This window comes from Vipera berus, assembly GCF_964194415.1.
Source record: "Vipera berus genome assembly, chromosome: 1".
Taxonomy (NCBI): domain Eukaryota; kingdom Metazoa; phylum Chordata; class Lepidosauria; order Squamata; family Viperidae; genus Vipera; species Vipera berus.
In genome coordinates this window covers 292,266,567-292,279,497 of record NC_138202.1, presented here as the reverse complement: position 1 = coordinate 292,279,497, position 12,931 = coordinate 292,266,567, and the positions used below count along the sequence as shown (strand labels likewise).

Below are 12,931 nucleotides of genomic sequence, written 5' to 3'. Positions count from 1 at the left end.
ACAAATGAGTTTGTAATGTCCATATCAGCCTCCCTTTAATTCTGATTTGTCCCGTGTCTGGGACTAAGCAAGTGTATTCTGAATGCTTATATGTGTGTGTGTGTGTGTGTGTGTGTGTGTATGTATATATGTGTGTATATATATATATATATACACACACATATATATATATATACATATATATACATATACATATATACATATATATACATATACATATATTATATATATACATATATATATATATATATATATATATGGGACGCGGTGGCTCAGTGGGTTAGGATGCTGAGCTTGTCGATCAGAAGATCGGCAGTTTGGCAGGTCGAATCCTGAGTGCTGCGTAACAGAGTGAGCACCTGTTACTCGTCCCAGCTTCTGCCCACCTAGCAGTTTGAAAGCACGTAAAAAATGCAAGTAGAAAAATAGGGACCACTACGGTGGGAAGGTAACAGCATTCCGTACACCTTTGGCATCTAGTCATGCCGGCCACATGACCACGGAGACGTCCTCGGACAAGCGCTGGCTCTTTGGCTTTGAAACGGAGATGAGCACCGGCCCCTAGAGTTGGAAACGACTAGCACGCATGTGTGGGGGAACCTTTGCCTTTATTTATATATATAAAGAGAGAGAGATCAAAATTACTATTTTTTTAATCAAATGCATAGGATATTAACAGTTTTTAATGTAGCTTTTTTCCTGAAGAAGAAACATCTGCCAGAATTCTAATTCTGAGTTTAATTTCAGTTGCATGGTGGAAGCTTGGAACGTGTTACGGCAACATTCTAGCCAATTAAATGTTGAAGAGATGCTCAAACATGTTTATGAAATTTGTCAGGAGCTTGGACTGATGGAAGATTTATTAAAATTGCCATTCACAGAAACTGAACAAGTAAGCCAGAACAAAAATACAATCTAAGGAGTAACATTTTTTTTAAAAAAGCAATGGATGACTCATTAATACAGTGGCATTACATGTGTCTGTTTATCTTCTTTAGGAGTGTCTAGAGAAGTTTTTACAGACGAGTGCTGGTATCAACAATCATGAGTTTCTTTTAGTTCACCACCTCCAGAGGGCCAACTACATTCCTGCCCTACAGCTGAATCAGTCTTTGAAGATAAATCTCATGGTAAATCATAACATTTGGGAGTACACGGGAGAAATTAAGATGTCTATTTTCTAAAGTTACTGTTGTGGAAATCTGTTGCTCCAAGCTAAAATTAACTCTACCCACGTAAAAAATTGAAGGTAGGAATGGCATCCCTACTGTTAAACTCGGTAGCCCCACAACACAAATTGGGGGCGGTTGGGGGGGGAGTTAAGATGGAGATAGGATTAGTTTATCTCCTATAAACGAAATAGAGACTTCCTGTTCATAACCCTACTCTTAAAAATCCTTGGAAAAAGAGGCTCCGAAAAAGTTCGGACCTACTCTTTGTGACAGCATAATCTCAATACATAGCTTCTTATGGCTCTCGAGAATATTGGGAAAAAGAGTTGCTGCTACATCTTCAACTATGTCCTCTAGAGTTGTGTGTTGGGGGTATGTGCGTGTGCGCGCATGCACGTGTGCCTGCCTGCCTTGGAGTCAGTGTTTTACTGCCTGGACAAGTCCCTGCAGTTTTCTTGAAAAGGTTTTTCAGAGGTGGTTTGCTATTGCTTCCTTCCAAGGGCTGAAATAAAATGACTAGTCCAGGGTCACCCATCTGGCTTGATGCCTAAGGTGGAACTAGAACTCATGGTCTCACAGTTTCTAGCCTGATGCTTTAAGTACTACACCATACTGGCTCTTTTTCATAATTACCAGCAGCATGCATTCTAACAGTAAACACAGTAATAATTCCCCCAAAACTATTTTGGATTTATTATCAAATGTGGTTCTAAATATCTCATAAGTAAGAATACTAAGAAGTATAATTCATTGGTTAAATCTCAGAACCATAAATATAACATTTGTTTTTAGATTTCAGAAATAAATTTATGCATCCCAAAAGACCAGTTATAATCACATGCTCCTCTTTTGGGCAGCTCACACATTAACAATATTTCAAAACTAGTAGCAAATCAGTTATAGCCTTATTTTGACAGTTGTTTTGTCTAAATGGTTAAGATAAGCTGCACTCTGAATTTTAAAAAAAACAGCTCCTAACATAGAGAGTAGCTACAATAACTCAAAAAAGGGCTTCTTAATTTACCCCGTCACAATTTACAACATGGATAATTACATATTTTTGCACAAGTTGCACAAGTTACAGTTTTCATAAAAAAAATACTTGTTTTGGGTTTGAAGTGAAGACAGTATATTTTAGGGTTTCTGCCAAACTGATCTGTTGAACTGAACTGATCCGCATTGGCCACAATTTGGCAGAAACTGGGAATTTGAGACGAGGAATCATTAATGCGATGTGAAAATCATCTTGTGAGACAGGAAGGAGAGCTGCAACCTAAACAACTGCTCATTGAGTGAATGAGTCCAAAGCAGGAATGGGGGTGGAGGAAGCATCTCAGAACTGGCCCTCCCTAACGGAAGGGGAGGGGGGGAAAAGCATTTTCAGACTGGCAAGATTTTGTTAACTGTAATCTTGCAATAAAGATAAGTAGTATTAATTTGGTTTTGGTTTGCTGGTCTAGGCATCCTGATAGAATCTTGCAAAAATAATGTGTCAGGGTTGGTGCATGTTGTTTCTTCTTCCCTCTTCCCCTTTGTGGCCTCTATCCTGGCCTGCCCACTGCTTTTCCCAGCCGCTTTTCCTTTCCCTGTTTCCTCTTATCTGCTGTTACTGTCCAAGCACAGCCATTCCAATCCATCTCTCTCCCATTTCCTTGCAGTTTCTTTCCCCCTCCCGCCTTTGTTGCTCTTAGTGATTCCCTGGCTGTTTTTCTACTTCCAAAATACGTCAGTGCAAAAATCACTCTCCAAGGCAGCATGTTATCCAGACCAATTACATGCATGGAAATGTTTATACATAGAACATTTAACACATTTCTATTTCCTATTAACTTGGCATCAGGATTTACTCATGTTCAGATCCACTTGGTCTGTAACTGGTCTTGTTCAAATGTATGTACATGGTTTGTAATTGCCATAAAGGGTGTGGGAAGGGGAAAAAACTCAAATTGTCTTTCAGCTATTCTAGTGCATTCTTCATTCAGAATTCTTCTTATTCTTAAATAGAATGATCCTCAATGGAGAGAGAGATCAGTTGCCAGAAATTCCATATTAGACCATTATGGCAAAGTTCTGCCACGAATTCAAAAGAAGTTAGCCACAGAGCGAGCCAAGCCTTACCATTTGCCATCTTCACTACGGCGGGAAAGTAAGTTCCTCATTCAATGAAAATTGTAGAAATCTATTTTAAGAATGTCTATGGAAATTTATCAGTCATCGAGGTCCATAGTGGTCTCAAAGATGCTTTTTTTTCTTCAAAAGGCAACTGGACTGTTTTTTTCCTTGAGGAAGAAGAAGAAAACGTTTCGCTTCTCATCCAAGAAGCTTCATCAGTTCTGATGGCCGGGGGGGATGGAAGGATAGGTTCTGATAGGATGGTGGGTGGGTGGGAGGAAGGATGGTATTTATTTGCAGTCATCTAGTTGTTAGCACTCTCTCTCGGAGCTGATGAGGCCACGTGGGGGTTTATCTGTGCCCTCAGGGTCACCCGAATCGGGATGCAATTGGTTGTGGAATCTTCTTGGAACCGCTGCAAGGGCTACCTTGCAGACTCAAGATAGGTGGCGTCTTATCGCTTCCCCTCTGTTGCGGGAGGGGCGTTTCCTCCTTCCCCCTAATATAGATGGATTCTTTTACCCCTCTTTCAAACCAAATTTAAGAATATTATTTTTTAAAAAAATTCTGTTTTTACTTGATTTATTTTTCTTTTCAGTTTTAAGACCAAAACCATTATCGACAGTTGCAAAACAGATTACTACTGGAAATGTAATTACAAAAGCAACTTTCATCAATAATGTATTGTCCAAAATTGGAGAAGTGTGGGCAGGAAGTGAAGAGAAAAACAAGTCACTTGAGAGTGATGTGTAAGTATTTTATTTCACTACTCTGGCATACCTGGGCATAATCCAGCCAAAAGATTGGTATATCTATTTTATAGGGTCTTCCCAGTCCTAACACTCTCCCAAGTCGGCCCAAGCTCTGTTTGTAGTATCTTGCTGAGCCCCGGCAGGGAGAAAACTGTTGCAACACCCATGTGGAAGGCACCAGTGGAAGGCACCAACAACTCTTTGGGATAGCCCTTAGATGCCATTTACAGTCCTACAAGATCATTTGGGCATTTGAAAGTAAGGCAGAGAACATGGGTGTTCTCTTTTTTTTCTGGCACTTTTGCCTGTTTCCTCTACAGAGCAAGATAAGACAACCAGAGCCCTCCACTTTTCCCCTGTATGGATAATACCGTTTTCTTTGTGCTGGCCTTTGGACTTCCCCTAGATAGAAGAAGTTAAGGAGTCGTTTTTGAGGAGTTGGCAAGACATCTTCCCATGATATCGGAGCCACCAGCATCCTGTGTTAGGATATCATTGTGATATCTGTTGCCTGTCCCTAAAACTACAGAGAAATTGTTTTCAGTCTTCATTCTGTTACTCTGATATTGCTTCACTGGTTTAGTAGTGGGCTTTAAATTAGTAGAAACATTGGGTTAGGAAATAAGAACTAATAGTCAAGTGCTGAAGATACCAATAAGATGGAGGCAGTAAAAAGTATGTAATTTATCCATTTTTTTCCTTTTGAAGAATGCAATATTTTGATGGACAAAATTATTTATTTCTCTTAATTTGGCTTTTCCTTTTGTTTCCTCAAAAGTGGACCTGAAGAACAGTCATCTGTGTTGAAGCCCTGCCCTGATAGACAGTTACCAGATCCATTTATTGGGACACCAATTACTAAATCTTTAAGAAAATGTTCCAGGTAAAAGAAAAAAAAATTGTCAGAGAGAAATCTACTAGGAAATCCACTACCATTGTTTGTCCTTTACTTTCTGACTAGTAGGTGTCATTAAATCAGATTACTTATAACATGACCCTATTCTCACAATACAGTAACATCTCTGTTGACCCTGTGAATATATTGTGGAAACACATAAGCTTAGTCTGTTAATCTGTTTTGTGTATTTAAGAAGACAGCTGCTGGAAAAAAAACAAAGCTGTTCATTTTAGAACTTACTACCTGGCAGAACTCTAAAACACTGATTGTCTACAGTAGCCAAGCCAAACTTGCTCGGTCAATGGAAAGAGGCTAGCGTTCTCATGAATTTTGGCTTGCATTGTCCTGATACAGGAACTCATGGGATGTAAGACTCTTCCTCATGTAATTGTATATGGTCTCTGTATTTAAAAAATGGTGGTTCCTGACCCAGCGTAGGTAGTTCTTGACTTGTTCAGTGATGGTTCAAAATTACAGTGATGCTGAAAAAGGAGGACTTCCAACTGGTCCTGTGGTGGTGGGATTGCAACCCAGGTGCATGATTATCCAGTTTGTGATTATGACACGGTAGTGAACTGATTGCATTTGCGACCTTCCCCGCTGGCTTCTTTCAATCCAAGTCAATGGGTAAGCCATTGGGGAAGGTCACAGGTCATTCCTATAAGTCACTTCTGCCACTTTTTCTCCTGAGGAATCTCACTACAAGGCATGAGACCCCAGAGATCTCATATTCTGTAGCACCCCCTACCTTGACCATCCAGGCTTTCCAGTACCCATGTACTGTCCTTGCTGGTCTGCTCACACTTTCCAGTGCCTGCCCACTGCCTTTTCTGATCTGCTCACACTTCCCAGCACCTGCCTGCTGCGATGCTAGCCCACCCGTGCTTCCCAACCCCTGCCCAGCTAGCCCACCCACACTCCTTAGTCTTCACCTGTGACACCCTCCATTCCCCCACGTTCCTTACTTGGGATTCCCCCCCCCTCCCTTTTCCCACTTAACAATGCACAAACTCCTGGATTTATGCTGGCAACAGGGGCTGCCATGATAATGCATTTAGCAGTTAAATATTTGAGGATACTTAAAAATTAAAGTAACGTGCATTCTTCATGCTTGGGAAACTTTTCATTCTTTCTTTCAAATGACATCTTGAAAAGTGCCTGCGTCAGAGTAGGTGTAATTCAAAGCAGCTTAATGTTTTAAAAACCTTGAAATATTTACAGATTGCTTGACTTGATGGTCCAACCTATTTCTCTTGATTCACCACCTTTGAGAAGAAGCCAGCAGAAGTCACCAGAGGTTTCCGCTTCTGGCATACTTTCTAGCCCACTGCATTCCAGTTCTCAATACTCCGTAAGAACATTACTTCCCAAGAACATTGCAAGAGCACCAGAATTAAAATTACTGGAAACACCTCCTGTTGTCAAGGTATATAGATTTTTGTAGGCTGCAGAAACCTGTATTTCTGAGGCTGAAAAGTGAAGTAATGATGACTGTCTATAAACTTGGAGCTTTAGATTACCCAATTTTTAAGATGTTTTGTCCTCTCCTAGAGAGCTAAAGCTTTGGCATCCACATCATCTTCAGTCTTCCCTGGTTTTACTCCTCAGTCAATATTGAGATCCAGCGTTCGCACTACTCCTTTAGCAACTCCAAGTGCATCTCCAGGAAGATCTATTACACCCCCTCTGCGTGCAAAAGAAACAAAAATTTCATTTATGGAAGAAAGCAAAACTTCACAATGGACTGGGGTAAGTTGGCAGCATTGCTGCAAAAGCAAACACATGATATTTCTAGGCAGGACCCTGCTATTGTCATCTTTATTTATTAAATATTTCAGTATTGCTGCAATCAGTCTGAGTTTTGGCAGCTTACATAGAAAAAATATAAATCAAAACCTACACTAGTATAAAAGATAATAATAATAATAATAATAATAATAATAATAATAATAATAATAATAATAATAATAATAATAATAATAATAATAATAATACAGGGGGGAAATGAATAAATGGAGAGGAATTTTTATACTGTGGAATATAGAATACAGTGAATTCACTTCAGATCTGCAATTTCTGTTAGGGATGTGAATATAGAGTCCAGTGTGTAAACATCTAGTACATGCAATTTGCCCAGGAATTAGAGCTGTATGTGCCTGTACAGAATCTTGGTTGCTTTGGGAAAACTACATAGGAGTTGGCTGAGGTAAAGGAGGTTAAAAAAAATACAACTGCCGGTAGAGCTCCGGACGGCATCAGACCTCCGAACTTTCCGTCGTGGCCTGAAGACCCACCTATTTGAAATGGCTGGTCTGGCCTGACGGGGGATTATGGGTTTTAATTTGTTGTTTTAGATTTGTATTACTGTTTTAATTGGGCATGGGTTTAATCTTTTTTAATTTTTGTATTATCTTTTTTATATATGCCCTGTGAACCGCCCTGAGTCCCTACCAAGGAGAAGGGCGGTATACAAATTAAATAAAACTTAAACTTAAACTTAAACTTAAATAACAAATATCCCACCCACCCCTTCACATATAGACAGTTCTTAACTTACGACCTTTCTGCAGCGACTGTTTGAAGTTCCAGTGTGCTGTACAAGGGCATGTAAGGCTGGTCCCCAAAGTTACAGCTGTTGCACTATCCCTGCAATCACATGGTCAAAATTAAGGCACTTGACAGCCTGCCGGCAATTAAACCATAGGGGCGCTTCAACTCACTCACTCCTTCTTCCCCCCCCCCTGGGTGTGTCTTCTCTCCATCCATGCCCTTTTGGCTCCCTGAATTTTGCAGCCCCTGCCATCCTAGCTGACCTTTGCCATCTTTTTTTATTCCCATTGCTGACCGAGGATGCCTAGTGTGGCCCTTTGCAAGGCAGTTGCTGGCCAGGCTTTCTTTCCAGGGTTGTGCTCAGCAGCTGCCTCACAAGACCCTGGAAGGATGGCCTCAGGTGGCCAGCAGCTGCCTTACAAAGGGCCAGGCTGGTCATGCCTCATCATCAGCAGCAGGAGCATGAAAATAGCAGAGGTCAGCTGAGGTGATGGAGACAGAGTGACAAAGACCTTGGAGGGCAGCTGGGACTGGGCTGGAGTGGCCATGGCTTCCCAGTCTGTCAAGAAACCCTGTGACATTGTGCCGCTGGACTGGGCCTTTGCACTGTGAAGGGCTTCACGTTGCAGCTTGAGTTCTTGCAACTTCAGAGCTGCAGCGCACCACGAAGACTCAGAACACAGCATATTCTTCCCCTCCATTCTTCCCCCCCCCCATCTCATTTCAGCAACATCTCAACTCGTGTGTGGTCTGTGCTAGTCCTCCCAGGGCTTTCCTTAAAGCCCTGTAGCCCACCATGCCCCTCATATATTTAATCACTTGCACATCTGGAGGTACAACAACTGCTAGGATTGCCGTTGCTTTAGCAGTGCAGTTGCATGATACAGAGTTCCATATAAAAATCAGCACTCCTTTAAATAAAACATAATTTACCAATTAACTTTAATTCAATTTGTGCAAATAAGCCACACATATCTACACTGTGGATAGTGGAGTACGCTGGCTCCCACCTTGGTGCATAGTCAGATTTTCTTTTATTGGAATGTTTTCCTTTTCCTTTTCTTATTAGGAGACAGATCATGAAATAAACAATGCAAATACATCTGAATATATTCTTGAAGCTCAAATGGAAGAAAATTGGGTTGAGAACAAAGAGACTTCCTCCATTTCAGGTCACAGCCTTCAAGAAGAGCTTGAAGAAAGAAGCCAATCATCAGAATGCATAACAAGTGATCAGTTGAATGAAACTAAAGTCTCCAAAGAAATTAATGACACTGGTATTAAACCAGCATACATTACTTCAGAATATCATGATGCAGAATCAGTTGACTTTGGAAACAGTAACTTCGTAGGCTCTCAACAAACTTCTATTTCCTCTGAAGAAATTGTAGACCTACCAGGATCAAGTGAGAGACAAGTAAATGAAATAAGAAATGAACCTGTAATGGAAGAGCAAACATCTGCAAATATAGAACAATCAGCTGGTATGTATAATGTTATTTGATTGTTCACAGGTATGATGGAAAGGACCTAAGAAGGATGGTCATAATGGATCAGAACAGAGATCCCATCTGAGTTTTCCCTGGTTTTTTAATACTAGTAAACTGGTGTTCCAAACAGAAGATGTATTGTCTTACATTTGTTTCTGTTATCTGCGATTTGAACCTTTGGAGGGGAAGAAAATAGTAAATAGTAAGCTGATGGTCCTTACACTCTTGGTACTCGGGAATGCTGAAAAGGCTCTAAGAATTTGTAGAAGATATATGAAAGTCAGAGAATGAGTTGTATCCCACCATTGCATAGCTATTTAGTACTTTGATTTAAAGCAACTTGTTTAAAATACTATGAACCACAATAGTAGATGACTTGAGGGTTAAGGAAAAGAATTTTCAGAAATGGCAGAGGACCTCTGGTTTGATTTTCCTCACCTTTTCTCAAAAGACCTGAAATGCACTATACAACTCTTCTGTTATCTTGAACTATAAATAAAAATATTTCTCCTGGAAATGTGCAGAGAAACTAAGAGCCTATTCTTAACACTTGTTAAAATAAAAGTTATTAATAAAATCAAGTAACAGCAGCCATTTCAGTGTTCCATGGTAGTAGATCACCTATGTTGGTGGACATGAACATGTTACCCTCTTTGGGGGAAAATTTCTCCAAATAATTTGATACAGCATTACTCATTACATTATCTGCACATCATAGCAAGGAGAGATCACTTCTGTGTGGAAGAGATTAAACTCTCCTCAGTAAAATACTTGGCCCACAAAGAACTTTCTCCAGGCTGGTTGAACTCACATATTGTGTTAAAAATACAGCCATATTTCATTGAACAGTAGGTCATACATAATGCTAAATTATAATCCATAGTTTACAAATTTCTGGGTTTACACCCACAATAAACCATTGAAACGCCGAAGAAGAGAAAAGCAGTGGCAGATGCGTACATTGTTCCTGCTTTCCTCAAAGTTTGCCTCAAGGTGAGACTAAAACCAATTTTTTTAAAAAAAATTATTTTAACCTATTCATTTAATGAAAATGAATATATGAATTCTGATCATCTTTACATTTAAAGTAATTTGTCGTGCCCCCCTCCATTACTTGGGATGTAATCCTCAGTACAGCTCTGAAAAAGCAATTGCAGCTTTAATCTCTACACGAATTTTATGCTTGCTCAGATGAATGTGGAGTATTGGACTAGAAAACAGTGAGTATAGCAAATAGCCCAGATGAACTATACATTCAGCACCATTGGTTACCTCTTTGGGCCTCAGTTTTATTAGAGCCAATTCAGTCTTGATGCATTACATGTTCCTGAGATTTTGGAAGGGTCAGTAGCAGTTCAAGACGGGGTCTGTCAACTAAGCCAAGATAAACGTTTTGACTTCTATTCACTTTTATTGCAACTTGAGTAGGAACATTAGGTTCCACCAGTATTATGTGAGCGTCTGTGGCTTGGAAAATGGGAGGTAGATTTATTCCATTTTTTTTTAAAAAAAGATGAATTAGCATTTGGGGGAAAAAATCATTATTGAGGATACAGTATTTTTAACTTTTATTGTCCATAGAATCCGATGAAAAAGATGACAAAAATTGTGGCTCAATTCCCGAGGATGAAATATTTTCAAAGGATCATTTGAAGGTTGACGAAGACATCATAGTCTCCTTTTTGCCTTCTAATGAATGGTAAATATGTCATGTATAATTTCAAAATTTTAGATGAGGTAGTTTGCTTTAAAATTTAAATTGCATGTATAGGTGCCCACTTTCTTACCTTTAATTTTAATTGGGGTTTTAAATATACAGGGTCAATTTAATATTTTTTAATTTGGTTTTTTAACTTTTGTATGGTGGATTTTTTAATTTCCTGTAAACCGCCCTGAGTCCTCAGGGAATAGGGCGGTATATAAATGTGAATAAATAAATAAATAAATAAATGAGTATGATTTAACCAGATAGAATGGAATGCCATTTTCTAGTAGATAGCCAAACTCCAGGAGTCAGCTTGCTCTAAATGAGCTGCTTTTCCCTTGAAGGAGCAGATCCACATCTGGGACTGTTCCTTGAGTTCTCTGATATCATTACATTTCCTGTTAGCTCAGTGGGAAGAAGTAATTTGTGCACTCGCCTCTATTGCACCCATCTGCAATCATTCATGGAGCCAGATCTGATCGTGGTTTTCCATAGATCTTCAGATACTCACCAGTTAGACGATTGCAGTGATTGCTCACTGTAGGATTACTCTAAAAGAGTGCTTACATTCATATAGAATATACCAACTAGTCTGCTATCCTGTGCACAATCACAGAATAAGATTGTGCTCATGTTGAAAGTTCTGCACAACTTGACAGTTGGCTTATTCAGTTCAAGAGGTTTAATCTGTGAAGCTCTCAGACTATTGGCATAAAATTTGACTTGATTAATTAAACATGTTTGCTGTTATCAGTGGTCTATTGCTAAGCAGACAAAACTTCCTCTTGCAACGACTCATTTTGTACTTGCCCCCAGCCTATGTTCTTAAATTATTGACGGGCTTACTTGCTATTGAATAATGCCTCAGCAGGTGGCAGCATGTAGCTGACCTCTGATTTCAGAAGCTTACCAGATTTAGCCCCAGTTAGCATATGGATGAGAAACCAGCTGAGAATTCCAGGATATTTGACTACAGCGGGAAATTTGAAAAGGATTCCAGATGAAGTTCTATGGCAAACCACAAGAAGATTGCATTGGTGCAATCAATGGCTTCTTTCCCTTATCTGGCTTCTTTCCATTATTAATACCCAAACTTTTAAGTGAATGTGCAGAGTTGCAACAATTACATCAATTAGGCATAACTTTTTCATAATAGTAATGGGTTTACAATTTCTGTGCAAAAAGACCAGGCTGGTGTTTTTGTCTACAGTACCCCTTGCAGTATAAAATTGTTATGCATGATGCCAAAATAGTATGCAACAAAAAGTTTTTTTTTAAGTTTTATCTTAAGAACCTTTTAAAAAAATGCCCCTCCATATGCATGTATCTGTATTTGTTTTTATATAGTGCAACTAATACTCCAGAATCCAGCATGCTACCATTGTTGGAAGACAACAGATTCCTTGCTGAAACAAACAGCCAAGTTCAGAGGGTGGAAGGAGTAGATGGAGAATGTAGGTATTTTGAATATCAAACAAACGGAACAAGCAACATGAAGTTTTCACATCTTTTTTCAAAAAATATAAAATGCTGGAAGTGTATTACTGTATTTTCAAGATTGGCTTTCTGGGCACATGTCTAAAATCTTTTAACCTGAACATTTATATCTTGAAAATAGCCTTTTTAAATTAGCTTTTTTGGTATTTTATTATTTTAATTATTAATGCAAACAGATAAAGAAGTATTTTAATTGTTTCTATGATTAATTTCTGTGTTGATGCTGCTCAGATTCTACGGTGCTGTTGCATAATTTAGATCAGGGGCCAAATGCAGTCTTTCAAAACATTTTTTGTGGCACAACAAGATTTTAAGAAGAGTAAGCTAGCAGAAAGTAGCAGTGTTGCTTGTCCATTTTACTGCATATAAAAATAAGAGGCAAATAATAATAATAATAAAAAACTAGACAGGATTGATGAGCACCAGAAAGAAGCTGAAAGGAGAGTTTATCAACATCCCAGACCAAAAGATGGCACCTCACACACGTAGCAGGAGAGTGATTGTGCAGCTTGCCGATGTTGCATGCTTGGGATCAAGTAGCAGTTTTAAGGCACTGTCACAGCCAAGGTTGAGGGCTGTATTAATAGGCCTGGCTATTACGATCTTGCTCCCTTCTCCTCCTAGGGCACCTCAGGCTGTAGGGAGACCCCACATAGGAGGCAGTTGTGAGGTCTTCAATCTAGGTGGCTTTAGACGTTTAGTGCATCCCTCTTACAATGAGGATCCTGGAATTTCTTCCACAGAACCCATAGTTT

The 12,931-nt window shown here is 39.4% G+C and overlaps 1 protein-coding gene across 2 annotated transcripts in view; it reads left to right on the top strand.

Moving 5' to 3' along the window:
* AHCTF1 (AT-hook containing transcription factor 1) overlaps window positions 1-12,931 on the top strand; it is a 51,256-nt gene that overhangs the window by 29,562 nt on the left and 8,763 nt on the right. For both annotated transcript variants that reach the window (XM_081336173.1, XM_081336174.1), the window contains 10 exons: window positions 748-892; window positions 999-1,130; window positions 3,177-3,318; window positions 3,883-4,033; window positions 4,815-4,919; window positions 6,156-6,360; window positions 6,486-6,683; window positions 8,554-8,968; window positions 10,556-10,673; window positions 12,027-12,133. In XM_081336173.1, the coding sequence (XP_081192299.1) occupies window positions 748-892; window positions 999-1,130; window positions 3,177-3,318; window positions 3,883-4,033; window positions 4,815-4,919; window positions 6,156-6,360; window positions 6,486-6,683; window positions 8,554-8,968; window positions 10,556-10,673; window positions 12,027-12,133 (1,718 nt within the window). The remainder of the gene's footprint in view (window positions 1-747; window positions 893-998; window positions 1,131-3,176; window positions 3,319-3,882; window positions 4,034-4,814; window positions 4,920-6,155; window positions 6,361-6,485; window positions 6,684-8,553; window positions 8,969-10,555; window positions 10,674-12,026; window positions 12,134-12,931) is intronic.